The sequence below is a fragment of the Protopterus annectens genome, chromosome 1.part2, assembly GCF_019279795.1.
Source record: "Protopterus annectens isolate FY-2018-M chromosome 1.part2, PAN1.0, whole genome shotgun sequence".
In the NCBI taxonomy this organism is placed as follows: domain Eukaryota; kingdom Metazoa; phylum Chordata; order Ceratodontiformes; family Protopteridae; genus Protopterus; species Protopterus annectens.
This window is the reverse complement of record NC_056727.1, coordinates 1,118,569,306-1,118,588,999: the sequence shown is the minus strand read 5'-3', so window position 1 is coordinate 1,118,588,999 and position 19,694 is coordinate 1,118,569,306. Positions and strand designations below refer to the sequence as shown.

The 19,694-nt window shown below is 38.9% G+C and overlaps 1 protein-coding gene across 1 annotated transcript in view; it reads left to right on the top strand.

Annotated features, from left to right (window-relative positions):
* SERINC2 (serine incorporator 2) overlaps nt 1-18,389 on the top strand; it is a 481,087-nt gene extending 462,698 nt beyond the window's left edge. The window contains exon 8 of the mRNA XM_044060008.1: nt 14,216-18,389. Coding sequence (XP_043915943.1) covers nt 14,216-14,354 — 139 coding nt within the window. The 3' untranslated portion in view covers nt 14,355-18,389. The remainder of the gene's footprint in view (nt 1-14,215) is intronic.
* Nucleotides 18,390-19,694: the final 1,305 nt, after the last annotated feature.

Sequence of the window (19,694 nt, the reverse complement as noted above, 5' to 3'; positions counted from 1 at the left end):
CCAGTGGTGGTCTAGAGGGATCACTTGTGGAACCTCTACTGTTTGAAATCTATTTCTCCAAAGTACAAGCTAAAACTAAAGATCTGTGGCTGGCAAAGTTTGCTGATGACTGCAAACTGGGAGCAGTCGTAGAATCTCCAAACAATGTCAACATCCTACAAGAGGATCTTAAACAAATGATTGGTGCCAAAGTCGTGGCCTTAAACTTGATGCAAAAACATGTTATCCCTTTCGGTAAGTGCAGTGTTCCTGCTAACTACCACATCAATAACAACACCCTACGTACGCACTCAGTGGTGAGAGAGCTGGACACACAGGTTGACAACAACCTTACCTTTGATCACCATGTCGCCACAGTGGTAAGAAGGGCATTCTTTATTGCTCATCTCATAAGTAAGGGCATTGCATCCAGAAAGAAAGAAGTTATAATCTCTGTGCACTCTCTTCTCACCAGATCAATAATTGAGGATAAATGCCTCTTTTGGTATGTACCTTTCCAAGCACCTGCAGCAATTGGAGAGACCACAAAGGTTCCTCAAAAGGAAAATTCAAGGTCTTCAACATCTGTCCTATGTGAATCATCTGAAATCACTGTCACTTTATTATGTTTCATACAGACTACTCTGAGGCAGTCTCTGCCTTGCATATAAGGCAATCTTAGACCCTGCTTTATTAGAAATGCTGCAGATCTGCAAGTCAAATGGCACATGGGTTACTCGCTGTAAAGACCATAACCTTGTATGTGACATTAACTGAACCTGTTGGAGGGACAGATTTGTCTCCAAAAGGGTTACACCTTTGGAATGGACTCCCACTTCATGTCAAACAGAGCACCTCATTGGCCCTCTTCAAACACAAACTGGACAATTGGATGATTAACCATAAATTCACCCAAGGGGTTCCACCTGTGTCCCTCTTGGACAGGGGCAATTGGTGCTGATCATGGAATAAGGGTAGAACTTGGCTAGGCTTCTAAGGGTCCTAGGGCCATTAGCCTAGTAATTTCCTGTGATCCTATGCCTGAAGTTTGTTTTTCCAGGTTTGTTGAAATTTTATGATTTATAATTTCAGCATATTTTGTAATCCAGTTTTTAAGTTCAGACTGACTGGTAATGTCATTTGGCTTTATATTTAACTTTAGTGCATCTATTTTGACCTGTGGTGTATTCAGTTCTTTGTCCCATTGTCTTGTTTTACTAATGTACCAGCTTGTAACTGTTCCATTAAAGAAACCCTTTAGTGAATCCCACAGGGCAATGACGGATACTTCACCATTTGTTTGTTTCTAGGAAATGTTTGATATCTTTAGCATACCAATCCACGAATCATTTTATTTTAAGTACAATGGTAATCTCCTGTGATGTATTAAATTCATTTTTTAAAATAAAAATTATAGCATTATGATCCAGTAATAGACATGCAATTACTGAAACTTCTCTGTGTGATAAGTCTTAATGATACAAAAATTTCAATGTTATCAATATTTGTGTTCCATATCTATATGAATAATTGTGTTCCAGGTCTATGTGAATAACTGGTGAATTGAAGTGAGTTTGTTTTCCTTAGGTCATATATATCCTTTAAATTCATTAGATTTACAAATTTATTTATACAATTTAATTTGGCTGAAGATGTGATTCTCAACTTTCTATCTGAAGTGGAATCTTTGATAAAATACAGTTAAAAATCACTGGTCATTATGACTTCACCTTTCATGTAGTAGGCTATAGTGTCCCAAGTAATTTTTTGCATCTAGCTCCAACCCCTTGAATCCAGTAAGAGTTCACCAATGTATATAGTTTTCTGTTCCACTCAGTTATAACAATACTTGACACATAGTTTTTGTCATCATAGGTATCTTTTACTTTAGGCATTACGGATGAGTTCTTCCATAAAATGAGTGTGCCTCCTTTGTTAGCTTGAAAGTCAAAACCTGCTAAAACCAAAATAAATATTTTAAAGTTTATTTACATTTTCATTAAGTTCCTGTAGAAATACTATTTGAGCTTTATGTAATTGCAAGCATTTGAACAGACTCCCCCTCTTACTGGATTATTCAAGCTACTAATATCAATAGATATGCATTTAAAATCAGACCTTTATATAAGAGAAAAAGGGTATAATTAAGTCACATTTATGTACAGAACTTGTATACTTTATATAACCATATGAAATCTTCAGCTGTGGACAAAACCCTAAAACATTCTACCGTGGAATAATGTAGTCTTAGTTTGTTGAAAAAGATGAACTTACCTACCTCGCAAACTCTCCATTAGACTAACAATGTTTAGCTTATGCTTCTGATTCATATTAATGTCTCGTATGTTTAGTACACATCATCTTAAAAAAGCCTGTTAGTGATTTATTATGAATAAGAAAAGTTAGATGTTTAGAATCATTGTTACAAGTTGACCAAACTGAATATCTCCACAATCATCTTTCCCTGTACCTCACATTTATCTCCCTGGTCTACTATAGGGAGGAAGTCTGTTGTTATTTTCAGATTTATTAATTTATAGATCAGATTTATACTTTTTATTTTATTTACTATGAGTAAAGGTGTTCATAGGATCATAAGCTCATAAATTATTACCAGGCTAACTGCCCTTGTGGGCCATTTCAAGCCCAACCAGTTAACACCATGTGAGAATAAAACCCTGCACCTTGTGCCTATAAAGTGAACACCTTAACCACTGTGCCAACCTCTCATCCTTGTAGACATTTATATTCTTTATCTATATACGTATGTATTTATTCAGATCTTTCTATTTGTTTGTATACTTTGTCTTGTATTAATATATTCCTAGGTTTTATATTTTAGCTATTATCCTAGTGTAGAATGGCATATAATAGAACATTTTATATATTTTGATGCACTTTAATTTAACACTAGTTTTAGATTTAGTCCTGTTTTTTCCTTAAATGTTATGTCTAATAGTATCTGAACAAACATTTGAAAAATCTTCCCTTTTAAGATTCAAACTTTCCATAATAGTGTTCTGAAATATTAAGTTTTGTTACTAAAAAGACAATAACAGAGAGACACAATCCTATTTTTTTATCAGAAGTCTCTCTAAGCTAGTAAGTATATGAAGTATAACTGGTAGTGGTTTAGAGTGCAGTTCACTGCCTTTTGCTTATTATCTAACTTGTATTCATTGACATCTTCGCATATGATTCAGAAGACTGAATATTTACTTATAGTCAGGAGGAAGTAACTTGGAAAGTTGTTAGAATTTTCAGAACTCCGTAGCATCACGAAAGTGCTCATGACTCTAAATTGTTTCAAGCTGGTTTTCATGATAAGGGCTTGAAAATGAACTGTCAGTTACAAATCACAAAAAAGCCTGCAAGTGAATCCAAGCCACCACTACGGTATGCACCAGTCTCTCAACCCCCAACAAACCACTAAAACAAAAAAATTCAAAGTATTTTAACGACTAAAAAGCCCATTGCATTTAAAGAAATAATGTTTAATGATTCATAAGGGCTACTTGTATGAGATGTATAATGTAAAGCAGACTATCATTTTTTAAAGGAGGCATATTGTATAAACTTGCATTAAAAGAATGACCACTGTGTGATCCAGGTTTAACTTGTAAAGGTGTGAATGTTACTCTAATTATTTGATATCATTCCAACAATAACTTTTATGCATGTAAAAAGCCATATTGTTATAAATGTTTGTAACATAGCATGTCTTTCCTGGGTGCTATTGCATGTCAAGTATGCTATCGGTAACACACTACTGGGCCATTTTAAGAACCCAGAATCTAACTTAACATGCCTCTTTAGTGTCATTTGTTGAATCTTGTATTATATTTAATAGTACATTACTCAACTGTGCCAAGATATCAAAGTATGCCACCTAACATAAGTTTCATCATAATTAAATTTTAATAAAAGTAATAGTTTTCTAAATGAAAATAAGTGGCTTTAATTTCACATGTAGCCAAAAAAGTCAAATAACATTTTAAAAAGGAAACTAGTAACCATTTAAAGGTAGAGAAGGAAAGAAATGATTTACCTTGTAAAAAGTAATATTTAGCACCAAGTATTCAAGGACTTCTTTAAATTAATAAGAATCCACAACCATGAAAAACGTTTATTTTCATTTGTCTTTCAGTTTTTTACTGTGTCTTTTAGTAACCATCTTTTGTTGCATTTCTCTTCAAAGAAGTTGATTCCAGTCCATTTCTTTTTTTTTTTTTTTCCTAGGATTTTATTTTTCTGTGTAAAGTCCATTGCATCTTCCAAGGTATTAAGTCATCATGTCCCTATCTCGCCTTCATTCTTGCTGGTTGGGTTCGGAGCCAATCCCCGGCTCCGACTCTGCCGTATACTATAGCTCGAGAGCTTTTACTGGCTCGAGGCGAACCCCTATCCCAGCATGCCTAGCGGTAGTTAGATCTCATTTGCCACTTGCAGTGTCGAGATTGCTGAATACTGGCTCAGGCTAAGTGTTTTTCTTTGTCTATATTCAAACATTTGGTTAAATATATTGTTAGATATTTAGTGTTGGAGTGTTTTGCTTCATAGGTTAGTGCTCTTTCTAACCTTCCGTTGTTGTGGTCGTCGTTTTCTGTTAGACCTACCTTGTCCTTGCTAATCCGGTTAACTTAGAGGGTTCTCCTTTCAGCCCAGTGTTTAGAGGGCTTTTCCCTATTTCGCTACTTTTCTAGGAGCAGCCGTTTAAGTTAGAGACTCTCTTCGGTTGGAGGAGTTCACCGTTTTAGCTTACAGGCTGTCCACCTTCCCTCCTTCCTTCTTAAAAAAAAAAAAAAAAAAAGTAGGAAAGTCTTTGAAGTTTTGTCAGTTAACTTGTGTATTGTTAGTGTCCTTGTTAATAGCATTGGTATCATACCATGTCTAAGGATTCCACTAAAGAGTCAAAACCTTCGGGTTTTAAGAAGTGAGACTCGTGCTGCCAAAAGATTTCCCTTACCGGACAGACATACAAGCTGTGCATATTGCTTAGGGGCTGTTCACCTGCAAGACTCGTGCTCTATATACCATGCCTTCAGTTCTCTGGTCCTGCAGGAGAGAAAAAATAAGCTGATTTTGCAAGGCTTATTAAAGGGCCCCTTTGATGCTTCTACTGAGAGGACTCAGCCAGCAAAACAGGACAAGTCCACTAAGCCATCATCCTTGTTGGCTTCAATTTCAGAGTCATCCAAAGCAAAGGAAAAATCTTCAGGGTTGTTCCTTCTCCGGCGGCTCCATCAGTAGTCTGAGACCGTCAGGACTCTCAAGAGAATCAGGTCACCCTCTATGGAACCAGTGCAGTCTGTCCAACAGTCTTCGCTCTTGCAATCTGTGGCAGGCAGTCATCGGTCTTCCACCCATTCCTCTGTCATCCAGGAGTCTTTCAGATGATGATGTGGAGAGGGTGGTGAAGAGGCTTCTCAAAACACCGGCATTAGCTAAATTATCGAGCCCAGCCCATAAGGAAGTGGTGCCGAATGCCCATCCCAAATCATTATCGATTCCTCCTCCGACTCTCGAGTTCGGAGCTGGAGTGCATGGAAGTTGTGGTGGAACCATCTGTTCCGATTACCTCTGGTCTCTTGGTTCCGACTTCTGCTCTGATCTCCTCGTTACCCCCAGTCTATCGAGGGATCTGGGGGGGGGGATGATGCTCTGTTGGCTCTGAGGGGGGAGGGGCATCGGACCCTTGTCCGACCCTACTCTCCCTCTTGGGGCTTCGGTGCAGGTGAGCTCTGCTCCTGCATTGGCCTCAGCCATTGCCCTCTTTTCGGAGATCTCCAGGCTCTTCAGAGCCGGAGACTCTCTAGGGCCGGGACAGTGGTGCCTTCGAGGTGATGAGTGTGCTGTCTTCTGAGACCGCTCCACCCTCTACTTCATTGGCTCCTTCTCCTTTGGTGCCTGTGTCTTGTCTCCGAACCCCCCCCAACCGTAGGGAACCCATGCTCCAGGACGCCCCATTGGGCGACCCCACCTTTTCCGAAACCTCCCCAGAGCACCCCTCAGAGGAGGTCCCTCTGACTTCAGACATGGACTTGGAGGACTCAGAAGGGTCCCCCTCTAAGGATGTCTCATTTTCAGACATCCTGGAAATCCTTAGGCAGAGGGGTGACTGGAAATCCCTTGCTCCTTCTGAGGACGAGTCTGTGCACCTGGATGCATTTGGTTCCTGACCCTCCACGTCTTGGGTATCTCTGCCTTTCGACCCACTGTTGGCCTTAGTGAGTTGGAAGGCGTGGAGCTCTCCAGAGACTATGGAACCAGTTCCGAGGAGGCCCAATAAATTTATAACTGCTCCAGAAGATGAGCTTTTTCTGTCTAAGCTCGTGCCTGTTGATGCTATGGTGGTGGCAGCAGCCACTAAGAACTAGCAGAAACTTCTGTCCATGCGCCGAACAGTCTCGTACAATGGACAGGTATGGGAAGCGTGTGTTTTTTCAGCAGCCTTTACTCTCAGGTCGCTGAATTATTTGTCTCACTTTACACGCCTTCAGAGGGCTCTCCTAAAGGAGTTGGGAGAGATACCCTACAGGATCCTACAGCTGAGGGAGCTGCGGACAAGGCGGCTTCACAGCTTGCGACCTTGACTTCTGTGGTTAACTCCTGCATGCGGCTGATCTCTTATGCAGCAGATGGAGCGAGTAGGGCAGCAGGCACAGGAGTTGCCTTGTGGAGACACTCCTGGATGCGCCTTTGTCAATTTGCAGAGCCCTTCAAGTCCTCCTTTACCAGCACACACCCTTTGACGGCTCATCACTTTTCTGGCCTCGGGTAAAAGACTTACCAGGTGTGAGCAAGATGGCAAAACTCTCTGCCATGGGAGTATGATTTTCCACTCCCTCTAGACCTTACCCTAAAGGTCAGAAGAGCAGGAAGATGTAGTTCTAGAAATCCCAGGGAGTTTTGCCTGACACACGTGGAGATTTTTCCCTCGGGGGCAGAGGGAGAAATAACGGAAGACGCTGATCTCACGGCAGGGGGGGTGTCCACAGAATCAGGGTGACAGATACATTCTCTGTTAGGCCCTTCCAGCGCTCCTGAAGGGAGGCCCGACTGTCTGCCTCTGGAGACAGTCTGGGGCAGATTATTCTTATCCTTATACCCAAAAGCCTGGCAGACAATCACGGAAGAAAGATGGGTACTATCGATAATATCCAGGGGTTACAAAATTCCATTCTCCCAACCACCCCTTACAAGAAATCAGCAGTCAATCCTAGATGTTCCACCCAGTCTTCAGGATCAAGCAAACCTAGAAGTTCAAAGGTTGCTAGAAAAAAGAGCCATCCAGGAAGTCACCAGAGACCGAATCGAATCCAGCACTTACTCAAGGTTCTTTTTAGTTCCAAAAAGACTGGGACTAGAGGCCCGTTTTGGATCTCAGCAGGCTGAACAAATCGGTCAAGAAAACAAAGTTCCAGATGGTAACTCTGCAGTCCATTCTTCCCTTTTTGGGTCAGGAAAATCGGGTGTGCTCTATCGATCTCCAGGATGCTTACTACCACATAAAAATGGATAGGAGATCCAGGAGGTATCTACGCTTTCAGCTGGGAGCTAGACATTACCAGTTCATAGCTGTGCCCTTTGGTCTCACCAAAGCCCCCCAGGGTGTTCACCAAATGCATGGCAGTAGTTATGGCTCACCTGAGGCATCTAGGATTCCGGGCAGGATTTGTCCCCAAAGTCTTGGGTTCGATGGCTGCAGCAATTACTGTGATCCCTATGGTGAGTTTCCACATGAGAATTTTGCAGTGGCTCCTTTTTGCTCAGTGGTCATTCCAGGGTTTACCAATGTTGCATCAGATTTTGATCACAAAGTCCTGCAAGAAGAATTTAGAATGGTGGCTTCACTCTCCTCTGGTGTCAATGGGCAGACCGTTTCTAAACCCCCAACCTGTAGCCGCAGTGACCACGGATGCTTCCCAGATAGGGTGGGGCGGCATTATCTGGGACAAGACTGTTCAGGAGACTTGGCAGGAACACAAGTGCCACTTGCACATCAATGTCCTAGAGATGAGAGCAATGCTTCTGGTGTTTAAGCACTTAGATTCACTACCTACAGGGACTATAGCAATTCAGACCAACAATATGTCTGTAGTATGGTACATCAACAAACAGGGTGGAACCAGGTGGCACTATGAGTATGGCAATGGGCAATGTCTTCCCAAAGCTTTCTGATTGCAACGCATATCCCGGGGCAATCCGACGTGATAGCGGACAAGCTCAGCAAGGCGATTCTGATACCTCATGAGTGGTCCCTGAAACAAAGTTGCAGACTTGGGATTTTTCGCAAATGGGGCCAGCCATGCTGCAATCTTTTTGCTACCCCCCTCAACAACAAATGCAGCAGCTACTTTGGGTTGTAAGTTAATCCTCATTGCCCCTTACTGGCCTAGTCAGGTATGGTTCCCATTCCTTTGGCCTCATCTGCAGGGGGAGCCTTGGATCCGGGACCCAGTTCCAGATGATCTGATACATCAGTCGGGTGCACTCCACCCTTCCATCCAAACTCTCAAGCTGACAGTTTGGTTTCTCCACTTCAGGTCTTGGGCAGGTTTCCCAGTGTTTCCCCAGCAGTTAACACATTTTGATTTCTTCCCGTTAACCCACTACAAGGAAACTTTATGCTAGTAAATGGAAGAGGTTCTCTTGTTGGGCAAACAAGAACGAGATTGACCCTTTTACTGCACCCATTTCAAAGATTCTCAAATTTCTTGCTGAAACTTTTTGAGGGAGGAGCAGCTGCAGCTACTATCTGGGTTCAGCTGGCTGCCATTTCTAATTTCCATGTGGGAGAAATGGGCTCTAACATTGTCCCATAGGCTATGTAAATTATTCCTAAGAGGTACTACCCTCTTAAGACCTCCAATAAGAGAACCTCTCCCCACTGGGACCTAAATGTAGGTTTAGCGGCTCTGATCCCCACCCCCCCTTTGAGCCATCTGCTTTTTATCCACTGAAATTTTTGACATGGAAGACCCTTTTTTTAACTGCCATTACCATAGTTAAGAGGGTTTCAGAGTTACAGGCCTTATCTATTCGTCCCCTGTACTTGATTTTCCAAAAAGATGAGTTTCTCTCAGAACCAACCCCTCTTTCTTACCAAAGGTGTGTTCAGAGTACAATTTGAATCAATCCATAGAGCTTCCTGTATTCTTCCCCAATCTTGGCAACAAGGCAGAGTATATAAGCTCCATCCATTTGACATTCATAGACAGTTGCGTTTTTCTTTTACACAGGGCCAATTGTTTGTATCCTTTGCAGAGAATAAGAAAGGTTGTTCAGTCTCAAAAGTGACCTTATCTGAGTAGCTTTCAGACACCATCATCTATGTCTACGATTTGCGGAACAGAAAGCTTCCAGGAAAAATTAAAGGGCACTCAACTAAGGGACTTGGCTACCTTTATTGCTTTTCAAGCCAGACTGCCTTTAGATTAGATCTGTGCGGCAGCTACATTGGGCTAATCCTCCTACTTTTATCATTCATTACAAAGTGGATGTGGCCTCCCGGAACAGGGCATCCTTTGAGTCCACGGTCCTGAAGAGTTGTTTCCAGTGAACTACCCAAGAAACAGGTGCTGGGGACGCGGTCCCAACCAGCAAGAATGAAGGCGAGTTAGAGACAGCATAACTCTCAAGTTATGTACTCACCATAACGTTCCATGTTTGTTGTCCTTGATCTCGCCCTCCTTCTTGCGTCCCACCCTCCTTACCCCTTCCTGGAGGATAGAGAGGAGTTCTTTTCATTGGCTACACTGGGTGAGTTTCCCTTTTACCATACCAATTGGTTAGACTTAGTCTCCCTTTCTTTCTCTTTGCTGATTATTTACACCTTTATATGCAGGTGTTCTCTTGTATGTAAAATATAGTCATTTTTTAACTGCATAGTCTAGTGTTGGGTTATCACAAACGAGATCTGGGTAACTACCGCTAGGCATGTTGGGATAGGGGTCGAGCCAGTAAAAGCTCTCGAGCTATAGTATACGGCCAAGTCGGAGCTGAGGATCGGCTCCGAACCCAACCAGCAAGAAGGAAGGCGAGATCAAGGATAAACATGGAATGTTATGGTGAGTACATAACTTTTTTTCCTTCAGGAAGGTGAATCCTTATTTTTGCTGGAAACCAGATTTGTGCTTTAATATTGTTTTTCTTCAAGCTTTTAACAAGTGGCAACACATGCTTTTCTCTTTGACATCACTAATGTTGATTAATCATTGTCAAATCTTATATTTTCTTTAATTTTAATTGGATAATTAGTCCATGCCGCTTTTAAGACTAAATCCTTATCTTGACTTGAGAAAAATCTTATGATCACTGACGTTGGTGAAGGTGTTTTTTTTTTTTGGAAGATGAGTTGGAAAGTTATACATGTGCCTTTCTCAGTACCAAAGGAAAAAGATTCAGGCAGGCTGAAAGTTTTAGGCAGCCATTGAACTGTCCTGTACACTGGGCTTAGAGTGGCTCATTCTGATGCTAGTAGTTCTCTCTAGTTTTCTTGACAGTAAAAAAGCAGTTGATTTTTTTTTGTGTAGGTAGTCCTTCAGCAGATGTTCAACTGTAAATCCATCAAGTTTTGAAACATTCTATTTGAGTTTGTTAGAAAATCGTGTTAGAGATGTTAAGATGAAGCAGAGCTAAAAAAACAGAGCTGTAAACTGCCACCCATCTTGGCTACTCCCCCCAACATTCTATTTTCTGATTACACCATTTGCTTCTTTCTGTAGCTGTCATTATTTCATCTGTTAAATTCTTCCCAAGGTTTTACAGAGAATGTAATGATAAAACATTACTTATACCATACTTTTCTATCTCTTCCTATATCAGGTTTTATTTTTCCGTCATTTATACACTTTTACTTTTTTTTTTTTAGCATGCCACACAATTTATCTTGTATTTATATAGTTTTAATACGAATCTAACATTTTTCATTTGTCCAGTTTAACACTTTGTACAAATTTAATGCAGCAGCACATTCCATTTGGTTAATTAACCCTAAACCTCCTACTTCTTTATATACATACAAAACTCTTCTTTTTACTGGGTCTAATCTAGAACCCTATATAAATGAAAACATCTGCAACAGTTCCTTTCCAAATAACTGTTGACAACATAAATATACTTGATAAGTATGCTGTTTTTCCCATCAATACTGAATTTATCAAATTACTCTTTTTCTTAATGATAATTTATATGTTGTCCAGAAAAGACATGTTTGCTTTATTTCTTCTGTTTTTTTTTCCCATTGAATTCTACATGTCTGTGTTTAATGATCAAATATTTAATTCAGCGAACGTCCAATCATCGAACACAACACAGCAAATGTTCACTTCATTGACCATTAAGTTCAGCAAATGTTACAGAAGCTATTTGGCCAATATTTCCCTGCAACACACACCACACTATTTCAAAGCCATCCAGGTTGGGGGGGGGATGTGCCCCCCACACAACCCCTAACTACATATACCCATTCTGAGATCACAGTACAGTGGGGAAAAAGCATGGAAGAGGAAATTTGCCCTTTTCCCCATTGTAGTACGATCTCTGAGTTGGTATATGTAGTTAGAGGGGAGTGGGGGGACAGCCCCACCTGGGTGGGTTTAAAACATAATGGCATGTGTTACGGGAAAATGTTGGCCAACTAGTTATTTTGCTAAAGTGAATGTTCGAGGGTCTGTTTGATGATTGGATGTCCCTGAATTGAACATTCAATCATTAAACATAGACCCAAACTCTGTGTATCTTTATTCCCAAATTTTATACCCAACACAGAATTTCATTCATTGCAAAATATATACCCCCCAGTCTTCACTATATCACCTAAACCTTTTTCTTTTCTCTTTATGTAAAGCCATCCTGTCATATGTAGACACGCATTTATGCAGATTACTCATTTTATCCAGATTTTGTTTTTTGCAATTATTATGTCATCTGCATATCTTAACAGAATTGGAATTCTTAACTCTTCAGGTATTCTGTACACTGCCTCCTTCATTTTGTAATTTCACATACTATCACATTCATAACTAATGTAAAGAGTATACATCGCATTGGACATGTCTGTTTTACACCAGTGTTGATTATAGATTATAGGTTTATAGATACATATCTCTTGTTTAACCAGTCATTTACAGGTATTTTTACTTTATTATAACTATACGCTGACTTGCATAATTTCCTAACTTTCTCACTTGTATTATATCCTTTCATTATTATGCATAAGATTTCATGTCCATTTGTGTCAAATGCCTTAAGGTCTCCAGTCATGATTTTTGATGCTTTTCTGTTCATAATGTCATCCACAATTTGTGTGTTAATAATTCTTGACAACCCCTTCCCCTTTGTACCATATATGCGATCTTCCATAATATTTTCTATTGTAGTTTCAAATCTCTCTTGTATTTTCATAAAGCTTTCATAATCATTATTCAGTACTGTTGGTCTCCAGCTTAATTCTCTTCTATCTTCCTCCTTCCATATGAATTTAAATATTCCAATACATAATTCTTTATACATAAAACTTTCATTTATCCATTCTTTCAAAATATGTAATTTTTTGCCAATCCCTTAAATTTTATACATTTCATACACTATTCCATCTGAATCTGAATCTGTATTAACTTGTCCTAACACTTTATCTAGCTCATTTAAAGAAATCACATTTTCCAACACTATATTCTCTTCTTTTAACTTTTTTACTTTCTATGTATTTTTCATTGCCTTCTTTTTTCTATAAACATTTCTTGTACTACACTATTCATAATCTTTTCCTGAGTTGTTTGTATTTTTCCTTATATTTTTTATTTCTCTCATTACACTACCATCTTCCTTTACTAATCTGCTTAAGTAACTCAATACTTCTGTTTTTCCTTGTAAAAAATATCTTTGCTTATATAACAATTGTTTTTTTCTTGATTTCTTTCATATAATTATTTTTCTTTGTCAAAGTACTTTCTGTCATTATGTTCTAAATCTTCCAGTGTATTATGGTAACTACACACCAGTTTCTCATATATGTAAAGCTAGGGAAGTTGAGATCTCATTAACATGAACATTGAAAATCTCTTAATCCTGGTTTCTCTTCAGTTTATCTTTCAGTGGCTTTTACTGCTTTAACACAGTTTCATTTATTTGAAAAAGTTACCGAAGTGGAGGACAGAGGTTACTCACTGCATACAGCATATCCAGACCTGGCCAGTACCTTTGTCACTATTCCCCCATACAGGTAGTATTTGACAACCTTGTAAATCTGAATTTATATCCATGTCAGGCAGATTAGTAGCCTTGCCACCTTCAAAGTGAATTTAGATATTGGATGATCAGTCTAAAATTCTCCCTAGTTTAACTTGCATTGCCCAGCTCAAGGCTGAAGGGAGCTTTTGAATATGGTTTATTGGCTAGACTTGTAATGGTCTGTAGACTGATCAGCTTAATACTTAACCAGTGAAGCTACATATTTCCCTCAACAATTTATAAGAATATGTATAGTGGAAGCTTAGCAGTGCATTGTAGGAAGGGGAGGGGCTTGCAGCAAGGAAAAATTTCATATGCTGTGATGACTTAAAGGCCTGTGATTGTCCCTTTTGGTTGATGAGGATTGACCTGTGTATCCAGATTTGGAGTTATGGTACGTATGCTACACATTACTGAGAGAGACAGCAAAATCTGGAGCTGAGGGATTTTTGGTAATTAAGTTTTCATAGGTGTGTACTAGCCTAATGGCCCTGGAGCCTTTACAAGCCTAGCCCATAGAAGTGCCCTGGCATTGTGCTGCCTGACGTTAGATCCCAGTGTCTCCGTCAAGTAGAGCCACTGGAGTGATCCCCAGGGTGAAGATTCTAATTCCCATCCACTCATCAAGATTTCTCTTGAAGACGGCCAGTGAGGTGCTCTGCTTGACATGTATGGGAAGTCTGTTCCAAAGCATTGGGCAGTCTCTGGTTGAGGAACCTGTCCCTCCAGCATATTCTGTTGATTGTGGTAATGAGGTTAAGGTCTCTGGAGCATGTGGTGTGGAGGGATTGGGATTTCTTTCTTGCCACAGATTTGTTTTGAAGACTTTCAACAAGTGTTTGGAATGACAGTAGTCATAAGGTGTATGATGTTTGCTTTCAGATTTAAATATCTAAAATGTTCAAGTATTAAGCTATGAACTGTAAAGTTATCATTCAGATGTTCTTGAATTTCTTGTATATATGTTCTTTATTCTTGAATTGTGATGTTTCTTCGTTTTTAGTCCCAGCACAGATTATTCAACAATGACTAGTTCTTGGACAGCTGTGTGGGTGAAGATTTCATCAAGTTGGGTTGGTCTACTCCTCTACCTTTGGACATTGGTGGCACCTCTTCTGTTGCCTGATCGTGATTTCAGCTAAAAAAATTATGATGATATGCTTTGTATTGCCTTCACATAGTGACTCCCCTGCTCTTTTTACTCTGAAATCATCTTTCCAGTACAAAGCCAACAGCTGATTTGACTTTTGTACATTGGGGCTGACAAACCATGCTGACTTTTGGTATGCACTAATGTTAGCATTTACGTAGTTAGAGAATAAAGAAATACACGGAAGCAGTATACTGATTTGATGTGTGAAATAGCATACTTCTGCAGTTTTGATCAAAGTAGTGAGATCTCCTAACGTTTGTTCTTGGCATGTATAGTACCTTGATTTAAATGTTTGTGATGCAGTGCTGGCTTATGTTGTACTAGAAGAAACTCCAGACTACTACAGCAACTTTTCATGTAAAAGTTGGGGACGTTTTTTGGTTACATAGTTGCTCAGTATTTGAATGATGCCTTGGGAATCAAACACAGGACTGCAAGATGAAGGATGCTAGCAACTCGTAGACTTTATCCTCTGAGCTGAAGTCCCAACATTGGAAGCTTATTTGATACTGCCTTTAGTTGTCATGTGTGCTTTGAGAACATTTTAAGTTTTCATAAAACAAGGGTCTTAAGAGGTTTCAGTGTATATACTTTAAACCTTTGGACAGTTTTCAGAATCTGTTTTTAATGCAGTTTCCCAATATAATCTTGGGCTTTACACCAACAGTTGAAAAGGGCATGCTTGAGTAGTACACTAATGGGCTCTGCAGTAGAACAAATAAAAAAAAGTAATTTTTAAAGGTGGCAAACTGTGAATTGCTGCTTTAAATATTTTGGGCCATTATCTTATGTTAAGCCTGAAAAGTGACTATAAGAGTTTCCATTGAATGGTGTCAAGTCGTAAACTGTTAACTGATTCATGTGTTGTGCACATACAGATATGGCATATTAGTTTCTGTGCTTTGTACTATATCCTGAATTGCCAGGATTTCATGGTGATGTAGCCTTGTGGGGACTATAAAGTGCCTGCACTGTGGTGATTGATTAAATGAAATGCCACGTGTGCCTTATTTATATGTATTACATTACTGTCGGTGGAAATTCAGCTTAGTTGCCAAACAGTTATTAGTTCTGAGCGAATGTGCTTTGGTTTGCCTTGAACCACGTTTGCTGCAAAAAGTAAAGGTTGTACATTTTAAAGGTGGTCGTCGGTGACATTGGCATAGTGCTGTGCTGTTCTTTAGATGGAGTCTGAGGAAGTTGGACAGCATCCTTTACTTTTGTAGTTCCACTGAAGCTAGGTGGTGGTCTTATCCTTCAGTGTTAGTTTCTTAGTACTGGTGTTGCATACCATTAATCAATCAGGCTAGTGCACTGCCTGTCCTTTGCATTTTTTTTTTCAGAATAATCTGTTAAAATGTCTCATTCAATCATTTCTTTTGACACCAGTTGCTAGGGGACAAATTTATAACGGTCATTGATGTCTGCTGTGTGAAATGCAGCCTTAATCTAAATAGGAATTATTTCTTAAGTAGACTGTCTTGTATCTAAGTTTCTTGAATCCAAAGCCCCTTTTGCTCTGTTTTTGAAGTTTAACCATAGTTAACAAAAGGCATGGTTACCATGTGTTATATTAGAAGCCAAGTAAGAGTGTTGTGTTTGGCAATAGGAATATTTTTAGCCTACTTTTTATAGAAAAGAATGAGGTGTGAATATTGATGACCAGAAGATAATTTCAGCCCCCACAATGGTCATTAACACAGTATTTCTCGAAATAGCTTTGCCTTCTTATCTGTGAGGTTCATGTTTTATTGCAGAAATTGTCTAGACCCATCTATGCAGCTAAGCCTGCAAATTATATAGGTTGTCCTGTGCTGAAGTTAAAATGCTTGCATGCCCTGTTGTGTTTCTGCATTTCATAAAACTCTGCAGTGTATTAACGAAATGCCTGACTTCTGTATCAAGGGATCTCAAGTGGAACTTGTACCACCAAAGTGCTGTTTCTGATGTCCATGTAAATCTTCTAGCCTCCTCATTTCACAAGACTTGTATGCTTAATTGACTTGAAAAACTGAAAGTGGTTATCTTTATTTGGTTTAATAGTTAAATGTGGTTGCTTGATAACATAGTTGCATCATTCCTATGCTCTTATTTCCAGAAAGAAATAATATGGAGAGGTTGTAGTGGAGGCAGTGGCAGAATGAAATACATGCAGAATGCCTGTCTTACTCTTTGAAATGGTGAAAGTTGTCTTCACTTTGCTTCCATTCCTTAGAGTATGGCACCATCATGGTTCTATCACCCTGTTATTCTTTCTGTATACATTCAGCATTTTTCAGACTTCAGGTCACCTTGGAATTAAACACTTGCAAAGGGTTCTTCACCTTCCACCTCCACCCAATTGTAAAAGGACTGCCTGCTATTCATTGTAAGCCCTTTCTGGCTTGTCATCAGATTGCTTAAAGTTCTTGAGTACAGATAACTGGCACCACAGAAAGATGTGTTGTCACTATTCCAGCAGGTCTGCATCCTCTGTATTTTATTTTGATTTATAGTTTGTGTAGAAATCTGTTTATTCAGTTTTTTTTAAGACAACATTGCATAGGACTTTGTACACGCCATGGTGTAAGACACTAACTGTTTTTAAACTGTATAAATGGGTATTCTGTACGTTTGTGACCATCCATGACTCAGCATTTTGATTAAATGTTTATACTGTGTTGATAAAGAACAGGTGACGTACAAGTTCAGCTTGATTGCTTCAGAAGTCATTCTGGTCTTGTAGTGTAATCTCAGGGTGTCTTCTAAGCCCTTTGTATATGCATCACTAAAAGGTCAAGTGTACACAATTGATATTTAAGTTTCACGGCATAGGATCGTCTACTAAAAGGTCAGCTGACACAAATCTTTGTGGCATTTTCTAAATGTATTTTCAGTTTTCAGGTAAATGTTTTGTGCCCTTTTATTACCTGGGGTAAATGTTATATCCCCTGCAAGGGCTGTGAACTTCCAAGGGAAATGAATACAAGTATTCATTTCAATATGCAGCACTGCTAGTTTTTTTTTATTCAACTATATAAACTGTCACTGTAATTGCTGCATTTTGACTTATTTGATCAAGCATGAATATAAATTTGTTACTGATGAAAGAACTTGTGTGTATCTGCCTAGCTTCCTGTCTGTATATATATATATATATATATATATATATATATATGCACATGCATTTTGTTTAATTCATATTCTCTCGTTTAATTTTGCTGTACTTTGCACATGCCATACTTTTTCCATAGTTTTTTCCTTCTGTATTGTATGTTTTCATTTGCCTTGTAGCCCATTTTGTTCTGGAGCTAGTCTGCCAGACTGGTTTTAAGTAATGAATGAGTAGATCTTGTATTGGAAATTTTTAAAGGTACAGAATTAGAACCTTGATTTGTATGCATGACAGATTTGTTGTAATTTTTCACACATGTAATGCTATGGAACTTGAAAATAACTAGAGTGGACATTGTACAAACACCACAGCAAGTTAATCATATTTCTCCAGTTATATCTCAAGATAATTTTTTTTTTGTCTTCATTTGTGATGTAATGGTCTTTTCCTAAGATCATCAAAATAAACCATGAATGATGTGGCTCCAGAATATGAAATCAGACTTAATATGTCACTGTTGCTTTCAAAAGTGTGGTTGATGAGCATTATTTTACTGCCTCTTGTAAACTGTTAAAAGATGCTAATAGAAGTTGGGCAAATTGAAGTAACATATTTTGTCAAGAGGCATAGTCTGGTAATAGTTATATAAACATCTCTGAAATGTTTTTCTCGTTCTAATAGTATTTAAGGAGCATACATCTGTATGTAACCGTGAACTTCTGATTGTATCAATGATGTACAAAATGTTTGAGTTACTCAGCTGTATGACAAAACTTGTACAGCTAGTAAAACTGTTTAGGAGGAGATAATCTGATACTAAATAGGAATGCTGCCATACAAATTCAGTTGTTGACTAACATTTACAAATATTTCTGTAACTTCTGTAAAATGTATTTTTTCTTTAAATAAAAGTGTATTTTTTAAACTGCCTCCTTTTTCTTTTGAAGTGTTCTTTGTGGTGTTGAAATATGTTTGTGCTTTACTGCTGAGTCACAAATAGATTTGCAAGTGCAGATTAAGTCAAGGAAGGTGTTTCTTTTATATGACAAACTGGTACATTTGGCATGTTTGAACAGCTATTGACTTATTCCAACAGAGCTCAGTAATGCTTGGTGTCCTCACCTATAAAGTGATTTCCTTGCATCACATGCTGTCTAGCAAAAGCTAAGTACTTATATTTAAAAGTAGCACTTTCACAAGAGATTTAAGTGATCGACTGCTGACTTACTGTTTTATTTGTGCATTTATCAGTATTAAAAGCTGAAATTGCTGTGCTAGCTCAGACGGTATTGCTATTTTTTGACTTGAAATTACCTTGTTAAAGTTGTTTTCTGGTAACACACTCTGTCATGTGTTTTGGAATTTTAGGATATTCCATGTAGTGGCAGTAGGTGGTGCCTTGCCCTATCTCAGTTGGGAAATGCATAAGAAAAGCTGTAAGTGTTGTCATTTTATTGGCCAGAGGGCTTAGAATCCAGTTTTCTGTAGTGGGTTGTATAAATTCGGCAAGTTAGTGTGCCACAGCTCATCGCTTAGCAGTTGTATAGACAGACACCTAAAAAAATGTTCCATGTAAAACTACCTGTGAAACTGTACGAGTGACTTGATGAGGGTACTTGATATAAAATATGAGGTATTTAGGAAGAGGCTTTCTGGAGAATATCGCCCATTATTAACAGCCAAAAATATGTGTGGAGTAGTGGATAATTGTAGTAATGGGGCTTATCCAAAACCACCTACAGGCCAACAGTGGGCAGTTTCCTTCTCCGACCCGCACAATGATGAAGAATTACAGGAAGTGGCTAATACTTCCAGTCAGCAGCCCCTTTAGATTACAATCCATTACGGCGATCAGAGAGGATTCGGAACAAGAATGGGAATGTGAACAGGACAGGCAATCAACCTTACAGCAACCAGATGAGGACATTCTCGAATTTGAACCAGAGGAATCGGCCGAACTGGTAGGGTTGGCCAGTACTTTGAATATTGTTAATAATTGCACTGGAGACTTCAAAATTTATAATTATAGTAGCTATAATGTTACTTGGGAACAAGCTAATTTATTTAGCAAAGGTTTGACATTTGTTGCTATGAGGAAAGTTAATTTACCTAGATTATAATAGACCTTAAGCTCTATATGAGGAAATTGAATTTGTCACTTTTATTTGATGAATCTGTATTTCCTGTTGATAATGATCTGAGAATACCTAGTATATTTAATCCTGATCTCCACCC